The 23,052-nt window shown below is 36.1% G+C and overlaps 1 protein-coding gene across 4 annotated transcripts in view; it reads left to right on the top strand.

Moving 5' to 3' along the window:
* WWP1 (WW domain containing E3 ubiquitin protein ligase 1) overlaps positions 1-23,052 on the top strand; it is a 118,094-nt gene that overhangs the window by 31,003 nt on the left and 64,039 nt on the right. For 2 of the 4 annotated variants that reach the window (XR_013527921.1, XM_035277006.3), the window contains exons 4-7: positions 2,737-2,875; positions 3,507-3,631; positions 20,508-20,645; positions 20,741-20,804. Coding sequence is in view for 2 of the 4 variants with exons in the window: in XM_035277006.3 (XP_035132897.1) it covers positions 2,737-2,875; positions 3,507-3,631; positions 20,508-20,645; positions 20,741-20,804 (466 nt within the window). In the remaining 2 variants the exon portion in view is untranslated. Of the gene's footprint in view, positions 1-2,736; positions 2,876-3,506; positions 3,632-20,507; positions 20,646-20,737; positions 20,805-23,052 lie in introns of all 4 variants that reach the window. The other 2 variants (XR_013527920.1, XM_035277005.3) reach the window with 1 other exon arrangement.

Raw genomic sequence — 23,052 nt, 5'->3', positions numbered from 1 at the left:
CATTGATTTAGAGTGCCACTGTTACACATTACCATCTTGTTTGTTCTGTTCTCTTCACTTCTCTTTTACATCACTGTCAAGCCATTTAAATTATTTTCACTTTATGGCACTTTAAAAAAATACTTTAAGAAACCTCCTTTTATTACTTTGCATTTTAAACCTTTGCTGTTTTCAAATTTTCTTTGGCTTTTATTTGAATATTTTAGTCTCTCTTCCTTTTTCTTTTAGCTTTTCCAATCAGTTGGTGTTTTTATTTTAAAGTAATGTATTAAATTGGAGCTAATTGAAATATTTCAGTGTTAAACTTTCCAAATCTAAGAATATATCATATCACTCTCTTTAAGTCTTTGTTTCCATCAGTAAAGCTTTACAGTTCTCTTCATGTGACTCTTACTGTTTCTTAAGTTTATTGCTGGATTTTTTGAGGGGACATTATTGTGAGTGGGATTTTTAAGTTAACTCCCCCTACCTCCCACACGTGATTCATTTTCTGATAGTTTAAAAATATTTATATAGCTTTAGAGTGGAGGACATTCTGGGTATGACACCAAAGAAAACTCATTAAATGGGAAAAAGAAAACTCTATATTCTACTAACTAGAACAACTTTTTGAATTAATAAGGTTTTCTTCTAGTTATTTTAAAACACAGTATTATAGTTATTTATATATACATTTTTGCTACCACATTATAAATTCCTCATGAAATTAAAGATTATCATCTTTTAAAAATCTCCTTTCTTACCTTACCAGCTTGTAATATTGTTGAGCATTTTGTTAATTGAGGGTATTCAGTGGACATATTTTGGATGGATCTGCAATGAACTCAAATGAGTTTATACTGTATAATCAGCTACCATTGTTGGATGCCAGGCATTCATTGATGGTGAAAGCGCTTTGCATGCCTTCACTCACTAATACTAAGAATCAGGTGCTACTGCTTTTCTAAGTTTTTAAGTAAGGTATGGATAAATTAACTGACTGACTATGGTCAGGCTTCTAGTAAGTGGCACAGTTGAGAAATTAACCCAGATATGTCTAACCTTCCATTTTTAACACCATTTTATACTGCCTGTCCCTTCTTCCAGTCTTCTGCTATATGGTTAAGACCTACACGTACTAAGGAAATATATGAGCGCTTTTATTCAAAGAATCTTGGGGAGTTTCTTGGGAGAGAGCAAGTCTGGGCCTTCACATTAGTCCAGTTGTACTGAACTTAAAGAAGATTGGAGCAGTGAAGGATGGAAATGAGTTTTACTAAGACCCCGATAGTAGCACTTCAGACATAACATTGAACACTCTGTAATTGCTATGTTGCCAGTACTTAAATATAGTATTTGGTTTGAATCTTGCATTTGTCACATTAAATTTCAGTGATTTATTTATGTGACTCTTTATTTAGATTATTATTCTCTTATAGTAGAAAGGAAGCTTACATAGCTTTGGTTGTTTTCATATCCTTAACATCCAGTGTGTTGACATGAAAGAGGCTCTCCCCTTCCTCATCTCTGACCTAAGGTGTTCATAGGTAATTGATTATGGAGGTGATGTTGGGTAAGTTGTTCTTACTGCCTGGTCATCAGTATTTTGCCCAGAAGGTAGATAGCCTCTGATTTCTTCATATCTTTGGTACATTAGATTTAAAATTCACTTTCTAGAAGGGGTTAGGATTAACTTTGATAATGACACTTTGATTTTTAAGTTTTTATTTGAAAATAATTCTACTTTTCTTCTTTTTGAAGCTAACTCTAAAGGTAAAGCATTAAAGCAATTTTTTTAAGTGCCACAGTTGTGCAGTTTCAGAAATACAAGTTAATCCTATGTGTCAGGGTGTTAATGGGGATGTTGCATCTGAAGACACTTTTTCCTTGACCTTTAATGCAGTTGTTGGGTAATGGTATGGAGGAATCAGTGTATATTGTTGGTAGGATTATAAAATGGTGCAGCCACTTTGGAAAATAGCCTGGCAGTTACTCAACAGAGGATTACCATATGAGCCAGCAATTCTACTTCAAAGTATATGCCCAAGAGAAATGAAAACATATGTCCACACAAAAGCCTGCACACAATGTTCATAGCAGCTTTATGCACAATAGCCACAAAGTGGAAGCAATTCAGATATTTATCAGTTGGTGATAGATAAAATGTCGTATACCCATATAATAGAATGCTATTTGGCAAGAAAAAGGGTGGAATACTGGTGTATGTTACAATATGGATGAACTTCGAAAATGTAATGCCGAATGAAAGAAGCCAGTCACAGAAAAACCCATGTTATATGATTCTATCTATATGAAATGTTCAGAATAGGCAAATTTAAGGAGATGGAGAGTAGGATAGTGGCTGCCTAGGATGGGGGTGGGGAGAGGGTTGATTGGGAGGAGAAAGGAGGGTGACTGCTTAATGGTATGAAGTTTGTTTTTGTGGTAACAAAAATGTTTTAAAATTGATTGTGGTGATAGTTGTGCCACTCTGAATATAGTAAAACCATTGAATTGTACAGTTTAAGTGGTTGAATTATATGGTATGTGAATGATAGCTCAATAAAACTGTTACTCAGTTTTATTCAAATGGCTCTCAGGCATTATCAATAGCCCTTTTGTATTGTTCCTTCATTCTGCCAATCAGAAGAGTTCTAGTTGCACAAGAAGCACAACCCCATTCTTACTGATTAATTAGTGTGCAGTACTACTTTTTGGCAACATATACTCACTAGTGAATTATCATTTTTCTGTTAGTTTCTAGTGCCAAACTTAAAAGAAAAAAGAACTGGTTCGGAACAGCAATATATACAGAAGTAGTTGTAGATGGAGAAATTAGGAAAACAGCAAAATCCAGTAGTTCTTCTAATCCAAAATGGGATGAACAGCTAACTGTGTAAGTACCTTATATAAAGGATGCAGAATCTTTCCAAGGGAGTATGTTTTTTGGAATATGTTTTTTATTTTGTAAAATGACTTACAAGTAGTGAGTGATTTTTAAAGTATGGATCGACAATTTAAAGTGTGGAGAAATGTTTGGTTAATTTTTTTTAAAGGAGAAGATGCATAATATTGCTTGCTTTGCTTTATAAACCAAATTATTTCCATATAGACATTTTCTCTGTTTTGGTACAGAAAGAGGACTGAAAATTAGTCCTTCTTAATTTGGCATTTCAAAATATAATGGTATAAATTTGTATATAGCAAAAGTATTATGTAAGTCTTTAGACAGTTGTTCAAATAGAAGCAGTGTTACTATGAAGTCTCAATAAGACTTTTGTGTTGGTGTTTTGGCTTGCTAATTCCAAAAATTGTCATCTATTATTAAAGTCCTAATGTATTTGAAAGTAAAATATTTTTCTTTATGATTCAGGTAGTTTCCTGTTTCACGTAATATTTCTTCTAAAATAAATGGAATTCATGTTCTTTAAAACATTACTAAAATAAATGATTTAATAGGAATCGTTATGTATTAATATAATGATGATGTCTACTCCTGTATTTTTGTTATAATTTTACCCTTCCAGAAATGTTACACCACAGACTACATTGGAATTTCGAGTTTGGAGCCATCACACTTTAAAAGCAGATGCTTTATTAGGAAAAGCAACAATAGATTTGAAACAAGCTCTGTTGATACATAATAGAAAATGTAAGTTTTTTGTTCTGATCTTTATTTTTTTATAAGTTTATTTTAGACACTTTGAACATACCCCAAAGCCCAAAAGCAAAAACATAGTTTTGTATTCTTAAAGAACTTCAGTTATTGCTTGTGGTCGATTAATTTGTGGCATTATATGAAATAGGAAATATTTCTCCATTCTGTGGATTTACAAAGTGATCTCAGTCATCCACAAGTACCCTGTTATCAGTGATCATCAGTCATTTATTATTTCTTGTTATTATATACTTTAAAACTTGAGAAAATTATCATTGCGTGATTCTACTCTATCTTGTCATTTGACTAATAATTTTATTTGGGTAAAATAAATTACACTTCTTAAGTCTTCTTTTATTATATAATTATTTTATTGTAAAACATATGAAGAAGATAGAAATTATAAAGTAATATAAAAATTTTCTATAATTTTACTATCCAGGGATACCCAATCTTATCCTGGGTAATTTGGTCTCTGTCCTTTTCTTTTTCATAGACACAAACATATGTTTTTCTTCTTTGCATCTACTGGTTTATCCTCTGCTTTCTAGAAATTTAACAATATACTATAAATATTATGTTTCCATGATAGTTTTTCTAGATTGGGATTTTTAAGGTAGTTTAGATTTAATTATTTGTAAACCTCCTATCATTATATGCAAAAATATGGGGGTATATACATATGTGTGCAGTTGTGGGGAGAGGGTTCATAGCTTTTATCAGATTCTCAAAATGTGTGATTCACTGAATATTAAAAGCCAGGGTTCTGACTGGGAGTGGTGACTCATGCCTATAATCCCAGTACTTTGGGAGGCCAGTGTGGGCAGATCACTTGAGGTCAGGAGTTTGAGACCAGCCTGGCCAACATGGCAAAACCTCATCTCTACTAAAAATACAATAATTAGCAAGCATAGTGGCATGCCCCTGTAGCCCCAGCTATTTGGGAGGCTGAGGCAGGAGAATCGCTTGAACCTTGGAGGTGGAGGTTGCAGTGAGCTGAGATTGCACCACTGCACTCCCAGCCTAGGTGACAGAGTGAGACTCCATCTCAAACACACACACACACACACACACACACACACACACGCACGCATACAAACTGGGGCTCTAGTTAATGACTTTTAAGTACCATATAATGATTTCTCCCACCATAATTTATCTAGTTTCCTGTTGTCTGACACTTAGCTTATAACATTTCACTCAAAATATGCTCTTGCTCAAACCTGTAAACATTTTTGCTCTTCTTATTTCCTAAAGATTTTCTTACTAATTCCTAAAAGTAGATTTGCTGAATGAAGTAAGGGATGAAATGCTAATGTTGAAAATTTCAACAAGTTGATCTTTAAAAAAGTTCTTTCTGCAAATCCACATGTCACTTAAAAAACAGTTGTGATACAGTTTTTGGAAATAAAGAATTGAGTTAAAATATAATATGATATGTCTTACAATAATTAGAAATAGTAATTAGTAGTTAGTAGAAGCCATAGTAATTTTTATATTATTTGACTTAAACCTTTTTTTTTTTCTCTTAAAGCATTGTAAGTTTGATTCTCTGCTATGCTGTGGCTTTTTTTTTTCCCCTCAATGAGTCACGCAATTTATCTTGGTACAGAAATAAGTAATAAGTTTTATAAGTATATAGTAGCTTGCCTGGATTATTATTATTTAACCATGTTCCCATTGTTGGACATCTAGATTGTTTTCAATTCTGTTATGTTAGACCCTACTGAACCTCCATATATATAAAAATAACTATCTTCTTATCTGTCAGATGATCCTAGGAAGTTTGTAATGTCAGTACACTTCAAAATGAAACCCTTAGTTTTTGTATAAACTAAAAATTACCTCTGCTGTGCATAGTGGCTTACACGTGTAATCCCACCATTTTGGGAGGCTGAGGCAGGCGGATCACCAGATGTGAAGAGTTCAAGACGGGTGAAACCCCGTCTACTAAAAATACAAACATTAGCTAAGCATAGTGGCACATGCCTGTAATCCTAGCTACTTGGGAGGCTGAGGCAGGAGAATTGCTTGAGCTGATGAGGTGGAAGTTGCAGTGAGCTGAGATTGCACCACTGCACTCCAGCCTGGTCGACAGAGCGGGACTCCGTCTCAGTAAATAAATAAATAGTAAATAGAAATGATCTCTTAGGATTTAATTATACTAATATACTAGGAAAAATAAAATTTAATAAACATGGATACAGTGAGTAGATGGCTTCAGAAATCGTAGTAGTAGCATCCTGCACACTTAGGAAGTCAGTAAATTAGTTTGCAAGGGCTGCCGTAACAAAATACCACAGACTGGGTGTTTTAAACGATGGAAATTGATTTTCTCACATTTCTGGAGACTGGAAGTCTGTGATGCAGATATTAGTGGGGTTGGTTTTCTTGTGAGGTCTCGTTCCTTGGCTTGTAGATGGACATCTTTTCCCTGTATCTTCACATGGTCTTCCCTCTGTATAAATGTCTGTGTCCAGATTTCCCCTTATAAGGACACCGTCATTAGATTAGGGCCCATCCTGATGACATTATTTTAACTTAATTACCTCTTCAAAAATCTAGTGTCTAAAACGTCACATTTTGAGGTAATAGAGAGTAAAACTTTAACATACAAATTTGGTGGGGGGCACGATTCAGCCCCAAACAAAAGGTAAATAAATTTATTTGAAGAATTAAATCTCATAATAGAATCATAATCTTTTAACGATAGAAGACACTTGTAGGTATTAGTTTTAGTCATTCATTTTATAGACAAATGAGTAATTAAAATAATATAGAGTAAGTAAAATTAGATTTTAATCTAAGTGACTTGCTCAAGCGTATACATGTAACTACCGGGTTGTGATTAAAACATGTTTTCTGATTCTTAGCTGCTTAATTTTTATTAAAAGTAACATAAAATTAATATGATTTAAGACAGCCTTGAAGCAATTTAAAAATACTTCTATAAATGAATGATAGAATTCTTGGTTGCCTTTGATCCAGCCTCTTGGTTTAGCACTTATACTCGGAGTTTTAGTTGGGTATCAGTTCAGTGAGCTCCAGTTAAATTTTGGGGGTGTTACATAGTTACCTTTAAAAAGAAGTAAGACTGGCCATAGCGGCTCATGCCTGTAATCCCAGCACTTTGGGAGACCGAGGAAGGTGGATTACCTGAGCTCAGGAGTTTGCGATCAACCTGGGCAACATGATGAAACCCCATCTCTATCAAAGATACAAAAAATTAGCTGCACATTGTGGCATGTACCTGTAGTCCCAACTACTTGGGAGGCTGAGGTGGGAGGATTGCTTGAGCCTAGGAAGTGGAGGTTGCATGAGCTGAGATTACACCACTGCATTCAATTATGAGTGACAGAATGAGATGCTGTCTCAAAAAAAAAAAAAAAGAAGTAAAAACTACTAAGAACAAAATAGGTAGCCCAAGGAAAACATGACAACCTACTGATGAATAAAAATATTCAATACCAAAAACAGCTTTTGTACCTGTCCTTAAACTCTGATTTGAGGGGCAAAATTATTGATTAGAGGTATTATGTTTCTGAGGTGTGCCCTATACAGAAAATGTTTGATAGCACCTTGAATAAATGTATATATTTGTGAAGAAGGGCCCAGTGGAGGGATGTTCTGCAGTGTGTCTATGTTCCTCACCTTGCAGAGAATAGATTTTTAAGGGATGAAGTGAAAGAGGAATCTCCTGAGAGGAAAGAAAGTAGACTGAGTTTTTAGATGTTGAGGCAATGAAAGAAGGACAACAGCCAAAGACAATCTAGCTCTTCTGGAGTACCCTGGATCTAGCATGCGTGAAAACTTCCAGTATGATTTCTGGCAAGACATTTAAAAAAAAAGTTTATGGTGTGAATGAATGCAGACTGCTAGAAATGCGGTAACCATTAAAGTAAATAATTAGGTTAGAATGGTAATGTTTGGATTATGAATTAAGACTGCTGTTATTCAACCTACATGAGTAATTGAGGAGTAGGCTCAGATTTTACCCAATTGTGTTTGATTGAGTCCTCTTCAACTGCCCACTATAAAGGATAGGATTGTGATAGAGGAAGTACCTTGGATCTAGCATGCATGAAAACTTCCAGTATGATTTCTGGCAAGACATTTTTTTAAAAGCCCATGGTGTGAATGAATGGTGGACAGGATTAAAGTCCTTGAAGGTAGATTACAATATTGAGCAGGTGACTGTGATCAGAGATATATGTGGGGGCTCTCAAGGGTAATTTTAAAGGATGAAAGGACATGGTTTGGTGTTAGTGGGAAAGTTATTGTAGGAATCTGACATAACATTTATTATAACAGTTGTAGACCACAAACAAAATGGAATTAATGAGCAACTTGGAAGTAGAGACTGTGTTTTTTCAGTGCTTCCCACAGTCCACAGCCAAAGATATTTTAAAAATGTTAACAGAGAAACTCGCTTATTCAAGTAAAATCTTATTATGGAATCTTATTCTATATAAAAATTTTACTCTGTGAAACATACAGCAGTATTCAACAGCACAGTCATGAACATGCTCATGTGCCCTTACTCTTGTTATCTGCAGCAGTTCCTGAGTTAATTTCCGGGGGGACCCTCCTCCTGAAACCAGTTTGAAAATCACTTTTCTGTAAGATCAAGTTCAACTCCTGGTTTCAGCACCTTAGAGTCTTAGTTCAGTTTGTCTAATTTCCTGCTTACATCTTTGTACCGTGACAGCTCCGTCCAGCTAGTCTTCTTATTGTCTTCTGAGTATGCTTTGTTGGTTCTCCTATATTGAAAGCAGCCTGTCACTAATCATGTCCTTGTTATTTTCAATAATTATACATATGTTTAGTGTGTTTTTGTATTTCATTCTTTAACATAGATGGAATTGTTATGGAGAGTGCCTAAAAATTATATATAAGATAGCTTCTAAGGAGGGTAAAGCAAAAAGATCTCTTGAGGACCAGAGTTCAAAGCTGCAGTGAACTATCATTGTGCCTGTGAATAGCTGCTGTACTGTAGCCTGAGTACACATTTTATTTTATTCCACTCATATAGCAGGCTGTCCTCTCCTTTCCTTTCCTCCTTCTTTGTGTGTGTGTGTGAGGAGTGGGGCAGGTCTTGACAATGATGCAGGCCCTGTGGTATACTCATTGTTTTTGTCTAAGTGCTTTTGGAGTATAACTTTTACTTAACTATCCTTACCTTTCAACATAAATGCACTTAAACTTGCCCAAAATTTGTTTTGGAATGGGGTGGAGGTATAATTAATAATTCTACAAATGAAAACGTAAACTAATTATAATAACTATAACTGAAAAAAACTGAGTATCATTCAGATGTAGGGATTAAATTTTTTCCGTAGGTATTGCCTTACTGCATTTGTACTGCTATAACAAAATATCTGAGGCTGGGTAATTTATAGAGAACAGAAATTCATTTCTCACAGTTCTAGGATCTGGAAGCCCAAGGTCAAGACGCCAGCAGGTTCGAGTTTGGAGAGGATCCAGTTCCTGTTTCCAAGATGGCACTTCGTTGCTGTGTCCTCTGAAGGGAATGAACACTGTGTCCTCACGTAGCAAAAGGGACAGAAGAGGGCAAATCCACTCCCTCAGCCCTTTTATCAAGGTGCTAATCCCATCTATGAGGGCTCTGCTCTTGTGACTTAATCACTTCCTAAAGACCCTAATTTTTTTTAAAATTTAATTTAATTTATTTTTTATTGCATTTTAGGTTTGGGGGTACATGTGAAGAACATGCAAGATAGTTGCAATAGGTACACATGTGGCAGTGTGATTTGCTGCCTTCCTCCCCTTAACCTAATTCTGGCATTTCTCCCCAACTTCCCACCTTCCACTGTCCCTCCCCTATTCCTCCCAGCAGACCCCAGTGTGTAGTGCTCCCCTCCTTGTGTCCATGTGTTCTCATTGTTCAACACCTGCCTACAAGTGAGAACATGCAGTATTTCATTTTCTGTTCTTGTGTCTGTTTGCTGAGAATGATGTTCTCCAGGTTCATCCATGTCCCTACAAAGGACATGAACTTATCGTTTTTGATTGCTGCATAATATTCCATGGTGTATATGTGCCACATTTTCCATGTATGGCGATTCCTCAAGGACCTAGAAATAGAAATCCCATTTGACCCAGCAATCCCATTACTGGGTATATATCCAAAAGACTGTAAATCGTTCTGCTGTAAGGACACATGCACATGAATGTTCATTGCAGCAGTGTTTACAATAGCAAAGACCTGGAATCAACCCAACTGCCCATCAATGATAGACTGGACAGGGAAGACCCTGATTTTTAATAGTACCACAGTGCTGATTAAGTTTCAACGTAAGAATTTTGTGATATGCCATCAGACTGAGGCAGAGGTGGTCCAACTTTTTTTTAATCTAAATTATTTTTGTTGGTTGCTGTATATTCTTAAATGACCCTTATTTTCACATTCTTTCATTAGCAGTGGTCCTCTGTATTAGGCATTTATCTTTTATTGGAAAGATGCTTATATTAGAAGCACTTAAAGGATAAAATACCAAGAATCTTGTGGAAAAGGTAGAAGGGAGTACCAAAGTAGGCAGTCTGTGAATAATAACACAGATTCTATAGATTCTGCTTTAAATTACCACTTGTCCAGATCATAATCTTGATTTCTAATCTTTTAAAATATATTCTTGTGTAATCTCAGTGCCACTGAATTTTGCTGACACATTCATATTATATATATGTTTGTTTTCTTTTTTTCTCCCCTTGAGACAGGGTCTCACTCTGTTCACCGAGGCTGGAGTGCAGGGATGTGATCTCGGCTTACTGCAACCTCTGCCTGCTGGGTTCAAGCAATTCTCCCACTTCAATGTCCTGAGTAGCTGAGATTACAGACAGGCACTACCATGCACCACCATGTTTGGCTCATTTTTGTAATTTTTGGTAGAGATGGGGTTTCACCATGTTGGCCACGTCGGTTTCGAACTCTTGACCTCAAGTGATCTGCCTGCCTTGGCCTCTGAAAGTTCTGGGATTACAGGTGTGAGCTACCACACCTGGCTAGTGTGTTATATAATTTTATTATATCTTCATAATGAAAAGTTAGCTTTATTTAAGGACCCTCCTCAAAGGCTGCTGTCCAACAGAACTTCTGCAGTGATGATTATGTTCTATATCTGTGCTATCCAGTTTTTAACCTTTAGTCGTGTATGGAAGCTGAGCATTTGAAATGTGGCTAGTAGAACTAAAGGGCTTAATTTTAAACTTTATTTTATTTTAATTAAATTTACATTTAAATAGCTGTATGTGGTCTCTGGCTACTGTATTGGTCAGTGCAGTCTCAGACTATTTTGGTGAATTGCAAAATCAGAATTTATCTCTACCTTTTTTAAAAAATAGCTTTCCTTTCCTTCTTACTTACTTTTATGTTTCTCTTATGTAGAGTTTTAATTTTTTTATCACTAGGTATCAGGTTGTATTTGTTTTCTTTTTTGAATGTTACCCAGACCAGTGACTGTTCACAGGTGGTATCCTAGTGCACCGTATCCTCTAACTCCTGGACTCAAGCGATCCTCCCACCCCAGCCTCCTGATGCTACTGTGCTTGCCTAGGTTGTCTTCTTTGTAAGGATCAATTCTGGAAGCTCTTTGAGTATTTTCTTAATTGTTAGTTTGAAATCTGTTTGTTTTCTCCTTCATTATGATTTGCCACTATTTGCCTTTTGTGTTTCCTCTGGCACACTTACTGATCCAATCTAATCATATTGCTTTTTTTTCCCCCTAGGTATTTCACTATGTCATCTGTTTGACCTATGTTCTGATTTTGATAGATACTGTTTGTCATTCCATTCTTTATTGCTTCCAATATTGTTTTGAAATTTTTATGGTTTCCATTGTACTTTTAGTTTTCACAAAATCATTTATAGTAGTTCTTATAATTTTATTTTAAAATCTTGGTAGATTATATTAACCAATAATTCTTATTTTATTTGCCTAAGATTTTAAAAGTTTTTCATATAAGGATTTATTCTTTTGAATTCTGCAGTCCTTTAAATCAGACCTGGGTTGCTTTTTAATGTTATGTTCCCATTGTCTAACAATTAATAGGCTTTTCTTATTTATGATGTTTTAAAAAATAAAGATGCCTTTGTTATTTTCATATATTTGATTCAAAGCTTCCTATCTTCTTAGAAGTTGCATATTTTACCTCTGATATGCTGTGATAACTTGCTTAAAGTTAGAAACCCTTAAAATTAATTGTGGGCCAGGCGCGATGGCTCAAGCCTATAATCCCAGCACTTTGGGAGGCCGAGGAGGGTGGATCACGAGGTCAAGAGGTCGAGACCATCCTGGTCAACAGGTCGAGACCATCCTGGTCAACATGGTGAAACCCCGTCTCTACTAAAAATGCAAAAAATTAGCTGGGCATGGTGGCGCGTGCCTATAATCCCAACTACTTGGGAGGCTGAGACAGGAGAATTGCCTGAAACCAGGAGGTGGAGATTGCAGTGAGCCAAGATCGCGCCATTGTACTCTAGCCTGGGTAACGAGCGAAACTCCATCTCAAAAAATAAACAAACAAACAAACAAACAAACAAATAAATGAATAAATAATAGTGTTTTTTTACTTTCTCAGATCTGGGACTTTTCTTCATTAAATAAACATTTACTGAGTTTTAGGAAGAAACATACAAAACATAGAAAGAATATGTAGTTTTTGACCAGTCCCCGATTCTACTGTAATAGGAACCCAACAATCTACCATATGAAAATACATTTTGGCCGGGCGCAGTGGCTCAAGCCTGTAATCCCAGCACTTCGGGAGGCCGAGGCGGGTGGATCACGAGGTCAACAGATCGAGACCATCCTGGTCAACAGGGTGAAACCCTGTCTCTACTAAAAATATAAAAAATTAGCTGGGCGTGGTGGCGCCTGCCTGTAATCCCAGCTACTCGGGAGGCTGAGGCAGGAGAATTGCCTGAACCCAGGAGGCGGAGGTTGCGGTGAGCCGAGATCGCGCCATTGCACTCCAGCCTGGGTAACAGGAGCAAAACTCGGAATCAAAAAAAAAGAAAATAGATTTTGCAGTTGTTGAGGTCATGTTCCTTTTCAAATTTAGGAAGCAAGTTTCTTCCTCTATTTAAGGCTCCCTGTTGTTTTCTCATATATTTCATGGTTTTATATCAGTCTTTTCTGATATATTTGGGGTAATGGTAGGGGAGTGATTTATTTGAATAGATATTTTTTCTATTTTTACGATTTTTTATTTCTTCATCCTTGATGGTATGAGTTGTTATAGCCATTCATAACCTTAAATAAAACCCCAGACTAACCAACATAAATTATTTATATGTTTTTCCCAGAATCCAACTAACTGTGGCTATTAGGGAGATTGTTTCACTTCACATTTAAGTTCTAGTGAGTTTTCACTTCTTAACCTTCGTCTGTTTTGTAGAATAAGCCTAGTTGATTGATGCCGAAAGCTTTTTCTCCTGTAGTTCTCTAATACATTGTCTCAGAATGTTTGTGGATTTAAGCCATCATTTGTGCTTCAGTTAACCTTCAGTTCTGTGTTCAGATCACTTGAACAAGATTCCAAACTATGGAAATTATTTATTTGGCTCTGCAAAGGTGTGTGTGGCATTTTTAGCTTTCTTTCCTTTATGTCATCAGTATGACATACTGATACCTGAGGTATGTTTCACTTACTCAGCCTGACTATTTCTTAAATTACAAAGGAAAAAAAATCCCTCTGTTGTCACAGATAAACAAAGCTGGACATTGTTTAGAGTGATCAGGACTTATTTTAATCAGTATTCCTTTTTGCAATAAGGAAGAGATTCCAGCATGAACTGAACTCAACTTTGATTTGTGTAGAGGTTTCTGGGTCTTTTGAAAGGAGAATGGAGTGGGGGTGGGAGGGTCAATGGAGGCTCTGTGGAGTCAGGAAAATGAAAAATTACAAAAACTTGGTCAGTTTTAATGCAATTAGGCCCTCGTATTTGGTAGCTGGCAAGTAACAAAGTCAGGATTCTATCCTTCCGAAGAGACAGACAGACAAAAGCCCTATCCTTCCTGATGATTCGATTTTAAAGGAATGTCTTTCAGGGGTTTGAGAAAGACACGTGTTATGGGAGACAGAGGAAGGATTTATCACTGTAATCCCTTTTAAGTAAATGCTTTAAGAAAGAGTATTCAGGGGCCTATCATCAGGTGATGGCTACAAGAGACGGTAAATTCTTTTGGCAGCCTTAAACTTTCTCAGGCAGTTATTTTAAGGGGAGTTAGGGTCATCTATAAGAGCCTTGAGCTGTTAGGAACTATGGTATTACTTGTTCAAGTCTTTTAGTGTGTGTGCAGTGGTGGTACTGGTGCTGGGAGTTGTGGATGAAATAATTAGTGCTGAGTTTGTAGTTTCTCTAGACCAAGATTGAAGCCTAGTCAAGAAGGCCCTGAGGACCCTGACTGGAGTTTGATTAAAGAGGAATCTTTGTCACTATACCCATAGGTGAAAACTGTAGGAATAGTATAGCTAATATACACATAGAGTATATACAGAACTTCACTTTGTGTTCCAATTTTGAGACTGAGAGAAATACCTTAAATATTTCAGAGAGGGGTGAGATGGCTGCCATGTAAATGCTGATAATTAGACTAAGATTTTTTTTTTATGGTGTTAATAGCACCAAGAATTTAGTTTTTGTCAAGAAAAGCATGTTGAAATCCATTAAGTTCATTTCAAAGTAAATTATGTCCAAAATGATTTATAACAAATAATTCTTTCTTTATATTGAATGGTGGGGAAATACACTAGAGAAATGTGTCATTTGTGGTACTGGACAAAGCATAGTCAAATTTGATTTTATATTATAGTTTTCTTTAGCCTTATTAACTGAATGAATTTCCTTATTTAGTTATTTAGTTTACTATGACAAGTTTTGTTTTATAAATTCATTTACTATCAATACAAACTCAGATATTTTGAAGTCAAAGCTTTGAATAAACAGTATTTTCATATTCTAATGATATAAGTGCCTCTATTCTTTGGAAAAAATTTTGTATTGAAATTATCAGGAGGTAAAAGGGAATGAAAAGTTTTCAGAAAGTTCAGCTTGCCTTCCTGAAAGGTTTTACTAATTTGTATATACATTGTAGCATATGACAGCGCCCATTTGAAATACCTGCCACATTAATAGATAAAAAAGATGAGGAGTTTTATTATCAAAGCATTTCTTTGATTATTAATAAGGTCAGATGTTTATTAGTCATTCATACTTCACCATTTATGGTGGTTTCATGTTCTTTGTAGTTTTTTTATTGGTTGTTTAGTTTTCTTCTCACTGATTTATAAGAGCTCTTATTTTTTATCTCTCTGTTAATCATTAGTCTTTTTATTTTTTAATTTGTATTTATTTATATTTTTGAGCCAGGGTCTTACTCTTGCACAGGCTAGAATGCAGTGGAGTGATCTCGGCTCGCCGGAACCTCTGCCTTCCAGGTTCAAGTGATTCTCCTGCCTCAGTCTCCCATGCGCCACCACGCCTGGCTAATTTTTGTATTTTTAGTAGAGAAAGGGTTTCTCTTTGTTGGCTAGACTGGTCTCTAACTCCTGGCCTTAAGTGAACCACGTGCCTCAACCTCCAAAAGTGCTGGGATTACTGGCATGAGCCACCATGCCCAGCCAGCCTTTTTATTTTTTATTGTGAGTTTTGTTTTATGCAAGTTTAATATTTTTCTAGTCATTAAATTTTATTAGCCTTACATTATTTTTGTGCAGAGAATTGCTTCCAATCCCTAGTTTTGATAGTTATCTATATTATTTTATTTTTACTTTAATTTCCTTTATAAATTCTGAAATTTTTTGTTACATAGTAGGAAGTGGGAGCTTACCTTTTTTAGTTGTTGAACATCAACTCATAGCATGCTATAATGAAAAGACTTAGGAATTAGAAAACCTTGCTATTGTTGAGACTGTCACTTACAAGCTATGTAACCTAATGTGTTCATTTTGTTTCTAAAAATTCTATTTTTCTCATGCTTGTGAGTATTTGTTTCTAAAAATTCTATTTTTCTCATACTTGGTCAGCCTCTAAAAAGGCCCCAGGCATTCATACCTTCTGATATTCTAACATCCTTCTGTAGTCCCCTCCCACACTGAGTCAGAGATGATATGTGTCACCAATAGATTATGGCAGAAGTGATGGTGTATGACCTGAGACTGAGTTGTATAGGCATTTCAGCTTTTGCCTTGTTCTCTTTGAGTACTCACCGTGGGAAATCAGCCACCCTTGGGAAGACCCTCACAACGCCCTGTGGAGGGGCACTGAGGTCTCCTCTTAGCAGCCAGCACCCACCTGCCAGATGTATGTGTGCCCCTCTTGAGTCCCTGGCTGAGTGATTATTGTTATTTGTAGCCAGTAAATTTTAGGATAATTTGTTACTCAGCAATAGCTAATACATTGTTTGAGCAATTTTTAAAAACTGCTTCAAAATGTAGCTCTGAGCTAAGTAGAAATCTGTGAAACACATGTTTTCAGCAAATCCATGATGTATAGGACAGATGACCTAGTTATATGCTTACCTCTTCAGAGACTTAAATTGTTCTGTCTCAAGTTGCTGTATTAATGCTAAGGAAAAATATCTAGGAGATACAAAAAAGAATCAGCTTCTGCCTTAAAAGAGCGAGTTCCCCTAGGACAGGACTACCTTAATCACTTAGTTTAAATGTTTTTTAAGCACCTACCTTCTCTCAGAAGCTGAGGCTACATCACTGAATTAGATGGACAAGATCTCTGCTTTTCTAGAGACTTCAGTTCATTTGGGGAGGTAGATCGAAAAACAAAAACATTCTTTTAGTGGCAAGTGCATTGAAGGATATGAGCAAAGCAGTGGTAAAGAGGTCTCCTTTAGGCTGGTCAGGGTTTGTCCTGCTTCTTCCTAGCTGCGGGAATATTGGGACACAAGGCACTCAAATATTGAATGGATAAATACATCTCAGTTGGTTTGTTTATACTATGACAGAATAATATCCTTATCCCTCTGACAGACACACATATACATACACATGTAGATGGAAATTATTTATGTGATTGTCCTTTCAGTTTTATGATCCAAAATGTTATACCTCAACTTTCCATGTTCAGAATTGTGAAATAATATATACTGTAAACACCCTCCCACTGCAGAATAGCGCTAGGTTCTAGATTGAACAAATCTTTGTGACATTGATGATTTTGCAAATAGGTAGAGGCCCATTCTTTAAAAAAAAAAAAAAAAAAGGCTAGGAGATGAGGGGGTTGGGGTAAAGAAAACCTCATGAACCATAATTAGAATAGTCGGCCATGCTGATAGCAAATTTCATGACACTGAACTTTTGGCTAACAGCCAGAGATAAGGGAGTTAAGCTTGAACTCCTTTAGTCTAAACTCTTGAGTATACCATCAAACCACTGTAAAATTAGGGCATACCGTCAAACCACTGTTAAAAATTAGCTTAAAATTAGTTTAAGCTAACATCAAAGAATAAACATAAGGGAATAAGCTACCATAAGCAGAGGTTTTCCATAAAGAACCAGATTGTAAACATTTGAGCATGTAGGTCACATGGTTTCTATTGCACATATTAACTTGCCATATGGCTGAAAGCAGCCATAGAAAATATGTAAATGAGGCTGGGCATGGTGGCTCATGCCTGTAATCCCAGCACTTCGGGAGGCTGAGGTGGGTGGATCACAAGGTCAGGAGTTCAAGACCAGCCCGGCCAACATGGTGAAACCCCATCTCTACTAAAAATACAAAGATTAACTGGGCATGGTGACGTGTGCCTGTAATCCCAGCCACTCAGGAGGCTGAGGCAGGAGAATTGCTTGAACTGGGACCTGGGAGGCGGAGGTTGTAGTGAGCCGAGATCGCACCAGTGCACTCCATCCTGGGCTACAGAGCGAGATTCCATCTCAAAAAAAAAAAAAAAAAAAAAAAAAAAACTCACAAGAAAATAAGTAAATGAATGAGCGTAACTGTGTTCAAATAAAACTTATAAAAAATAGGTAATCATCCAGATTTTAGCCTACAAACCTTAATTTACTGATCCCTTGAACAGAAGGTAGAGTTGAGGAGATATTTTAAGAGAGAATGGCTGTAAGTTTTTGAACACTAATGAAAAACATGAATCCACAGATTCATGCTGTCCCAAACAAGAGAGCAAAGAGAAAGTCATGCCTAGACATATCATAGTGAAATGCTTAACATCAAAGGCAAATAGATTTAAAAAGCAGCTGTAGAGAAAAATAGGTTATTCGTAAAGGTTTATGAATTAGAATTACAGAATTAGTAATAGGAGAAGATAGTGGGCAAATGTCTAAAAAATGTTGAGAGGAAATCATTACCAATATAAAATTGTATGCCCAACAAGTCTGTCTTTTGAGGATGAGAATGCAAACATTTACAGATAAACAAAAATGAAAGAATTTACCAAGAAACATACACTGAAGAGATTTTAAAAGGCTATTCTTTAGGAACCTTTTGAAACAGCTATATATTTCAGGGAGAAGCCTAATCACCAAATTCCAGACACTTATAATCATGGGAGATGACAAGAATCAAATTGAATGTTGGTCAATATAGTTTTCTTCAAATATTGATTATTGGAGAAAGCTGAAATTCATGCTTTTGTAGTGTGGTTGTTGTTCTTGTTTTTTGAGATGGAGTCTCACTGGGTCGCCCAGGCTGGAGTGCTGTGGCGTGATCTCAGCTCACCGCAGCCTCCCGGGTTTGAGCAATTCTACCGCCTCAGCCTTCTGAGCAGCTGGAACTACAGGCGCATGCTGCCACACACAGCTAATTTTTTTGTATTTTTAGTAGAGACAGGTTTAACCATGTTGGCCAGGATGGTGTTTATCTTCTGACCTCATGATCTGCCTACTTTGGCCTCCCAAAGTGCTGGGATTACAGGCGTGAGCCACCACGCCTGGCCACTTTTGTAGTTTTTTTGTGTGTGCTTTTCTATTTCCTTTAGTTTCTCTGGTTGTTTTCATTTTTTTGTTTGTTTGTTTGGATGTAAGGTAGAAATGAGGTCCATGGTGCTACAGATGGTTGGGGTATTCCGTAAAGTCTTCTTTTGTTACATGTTTTAAACATTTTTTTTGCAAAGAATTTCTTTTTCTTTCCTTCTTTCTTTTTTGAGTCAGGATTTTCCTCTGACTTGCACTAGAGGGCAGTAGTGCAGTCATCACTTGCTGCAGTCTTGAACTTTTGGGCTTAAGGGATCCTCTCCTCTCAGCCTTCTTTTAGTTGGGAATACAGGCACATGCCACTGCATTTGGCTAGTTTTTAAATTTTTTTTTTTTTTTTTTAAATAGAGACAGGGTCTTGCTTTTTTGGCCAGGATGGTCTTGAATTCCCGGCCTCAAGTGATCCACCCACCTTACCTCCCAAAATGCTAGGATTAGAGGTGTGAACCACCCTGCCTGGCCTTATATTTTAATTTTTTTGTAGAGACTGAATCTCACTGTGTTGCTGGTCTCAAACTCCTGAGCTCAAGTGATCCTCCAACGCAGCCTCCCAAAGTGCTGGGGTTACAGGTGTGAGCCACCAGTCCTGGCCACAAAGAATTTCTGTCCAGTGATTAGTAGTTCTAGACTTTTGTCTTGTCTTTCTGTACATGGATAACTTGTGGACATATTTATGCTGGACATTTTGTAAATAGAGAAACTTCCCTCCCCACTCAAATTTGTTAAATATAGGAAAGATCAAAGTTAAGGACTTTATCTAAATCATGAAACGTCCCATGACTACAAAAACTGCAGAAAGCCACTGAAGATCAGATTCAAGTATTTGGCCTCAGTTTGAATAATAAAGTGATCACTGATAACTTTCTCTTTTAGTTTTTATTTTTAAATTATAAATTGACAAATTATAGTTGTATATATTTATGGGGTACAGAGTAATGTTATAATCAGTTAATACAATGTGGAATAATTAAAGCAAGCTTACTAACATATCCACCACCTCAAATACTTATTTTTTTTTTTTTGTGGTGAGAACATTTGGAATTTATTCTTAGCAATTTTGAAATGTACAACACATTATTTACTATATACATCACACTGTGCAGTATCTCAAAGAAACAAAAATTCCTTCTAACCGAAGCTGTATATCCTTTTACCTTCATCTCCTCATTTCTCCAAGCCCCCACTAACTATTAATATATAGTCTAATATATAGAAATCTAATATATAGTTTAATACATAGTCTAAATATATAATATAACATAGAGGTTGAAGCAAAATGACCTTGAGTTTAAATAAGAACTAGATGTTCTAATAATGGGAAGGAAGTATTTGTCCTTACATAAAAATAGTAATTGTCACGATACTTAGCATTTATCGAGCACTTAAACTATCAGAAGTGGTGCCAGGGCTGTCTGTATGGTTTTACGTTTGGTCCTCAAGATTGTCCCTTTAGTTTGAAGTCCATCATCTCCATTTTGTAATTAAGAAACCAAGGCTTGAAGATGTTTGAATAATTTAATACACAGCCAGTAAGTAGCAGAACTGGAATTTGAAACCAGACTTATCTGACTTTTGGGCAGAAATTTTGCCTCAACCACAAGAGTCTTCTGTGGTGCCTTGAGCTGAAGAGCAAGTTTAGACAATCACTACATTCATTATTTAGATATATTTATATGTTCTCCAAAATTTATAATATACACAGAAGCAATTAAAGGTAATGTTGAAAGCATGGGGTGTGGGGAGAAGAGGAATTACTTAACTAGGTATCAAGTGATTCATACTGGTGTGGTATTGAAAAAATGCAAAGAATTCCTTCCAAATGCCAAGTACTGATTAAAGTGATTCTTGAAATGTAGTTTTGATTTTTGAAGCTTTTAAATTAGAATATTCTTCTTTCTAGTGGAAAGAGTGAAAGAACAATTAAAACTTTCCTTGGAAAACAAGAATGGCATAGCGCAAACTGGTGAATTGACAGTTGTGCTTGATGGATTGGTGATTGAGCAAGAAAATCTAACAAACTGCAGCTCATCTCCAACCAGTAAGCTAACTTTATATGTTTGTAAAATTTAAAGGAAAAAGAATGAGCAAGAAGTATATAAAAATCTAGTTTCTTTCTTTCTTGTTCTTCAGTAGAAATACAGCAAAATGGTGATGCCTTACATGAAAATGGAGAGCCTTCAGCAAGGACAACTGCCAGGTAGAATATTTTATTTGAATATGGATGGCGATGTGATTTGGAACATATTTCCTGAATAAGAAGTTTTGTAATTGACCTGAGTTTAGAATTTGCCGCAGAATTTAGAAGCTATGTCCAAACATGTCATTTGGCTAATTTTTGTGAAAGCTGCTTTTTAAAAAATTATAGCTTTATTGAGATCGCATACGTATTTTCATGAAATTCACTTTTTAAAAGTATACATTTTAGTCGTTTTTAGTATATTAACAGAGTTGTGTTACCCTCTCTGCTGTCTGATTTCAGAACATTCTACCTTGAAGATAAATCATGTACGCATGTGTAGTCACTCTCCATTTTTCCTGGCTCCCCAGCTTCTGGCAGCCATGAATCTACTTTCTGTTTCTTTGGATTATCTGTTCTTGCCATTTTATGTAAATGGATTCATATACTATGTGACCTTTTGTGATTGGCTTCTTTTTCTTAGCATGTTTCAGGGTTCATTTATGTTGTAGCATGTACAATGTTTTATTTATTTTTATTGAAAATGGCTTTTTAAAATTTGTATTTAGGTATATTTTATGAGTACAGTCAGATACTATGGATAAATAGGTATAATACCGCTCTCTGGATTGGCATTCTCCTGTAGATCATGAGAAGATAAATGCTCCACAGATTGTGGCCTTCCTTCAGACATCATTGTGGCCGTTTCTCTGACATTATTTTATCATTTCAGGAACTCTCTGGCATTCGTGGTTCATGACAATTAATATAGGTTCTTTGTTTGAAGTAATTTAAATTTGAATAAAATTTATAATAGATCACATAAAGTGGAATTAACACCTGAAAATATAAAAATATATTGTTATAAAATTGACTCATTATCTTGAATAAAGCATGCTGGTATATGACAAAGTGTGACATTTATTAATCTATAGTTATTAGTATCATTTCTTCTAACTTGCCATTAGTGATTCTCATTAGACCACTTGAATAGATAAGTATGCCTTCTGAATGTAATTTGGCTTAGCTAAATATATTTAGTGTCTATATAAGTAAAAAACAATTTAGAAGGGTAGAGGAGCTTGAATTACTACCAAATATTGTCAATTGCATAGTAACATGTTTTGAATTGAAGATTAATTCTATAATACCAGGAGAAATTCAGATGGGTTCTTTTACCTAGACTTCTGAATCACTGATTCTTGCTAGCTGACTGGGGAGGGGTTTACAAATCACAATCATCTCAGTCTTTACCTGCCCAAACTTCCTAAACACATCTTCTTCCAGATATATAGGTGACAAGGGAAAGGAGGGTAGGATTTATTATTTGTTCGTTCAGCAGATACTTACTGAATGCCTGTTTGATGCCAGTTATTAGTCCGAGTACTAAGAATACCAGCCCTGTTCCCATTAAATGTACACTCTGATGGGATAAAGGTAGATAGTAGGCTGGGCGTGGTGGCTCATGCTTGCAATCCTAGCACTTTGGGAGGCTGAGGCAGGTGGATCACAAGGTCAGGAGTTCGAGACCAGCCTGGCCAACATGGTGAAACCGTGTCTCCACTAAAAATACAAAAAAATTAGCTGGGCATGGTGGTGCATGCCTGTAATCCCAGCTATGCAGGAGGCTGAGGCAGGAGATTGCTTGAACCCTGGAGACAGAGGTTGCAGTGAGCCAAGATCACGCCATTGCACTCCAGCTCTGGATGACAGAGCAAGACTCTGTTTTGGGGAAAAAAAAGGTAAATAGTAAACAACAGAAGAAATAAAATATGCTAATTGGACATAGGGATAAGCACTATGAAGTCATTTAAACAGGACAAGATGACAGGAATGGAAGGGAGCCTATTTTTAAAAGAGATGCCAAAGAATCATCTCTGAGGAATTGTGATTTGAGCTAAGATTAAAAAGCCAAGATTAAACTGTCTGTACAGATTTCTGAGGGAAGAGTGTTCCAGGCAGAGGAAATAGCAATTTCAGAGACCCTGAGTTTGTTTAGTTATGTCCTACAAATTTTTCTAACTTTAGAGAATGATATTTAACCTCTTCTGATAATTTCGTAGTTATCATTTTACCACCTGGCTTATAATAATTTGTAATAAACATTTGAAGACTGTTCAGTATGTTTTTTGATAGTAAAATTGATATCTGCTGCAAAGTGAGCAAGTAGCAGCTTGGAGAGAAATAAGTTAGAGAGAGAGAGAGATGGGAAAAGGGTGTGGCTGATTTTCAAAAGTTTTGTTGACTAACCAGGAGAGGGACATGCTGA

Source organism: Callithrix jacchus, chromosome 16, assembly GCF_049354715.1.
Source record: "Callithrix jacchus isolate 240 chromosome 16, calJac240_pri, whole genome shotgun sequence".
NCBI classification, from domain to species: Eukaryota; Metazoa; Chordata; class Mammalia; order Primates; family Cebidae; genus Callithrix; species Callithrix jacchus.
Note: the sequence above shows the minus strand (reverse complement) of the source record. Positions and strands in the feature narration are given on the sequence as shown.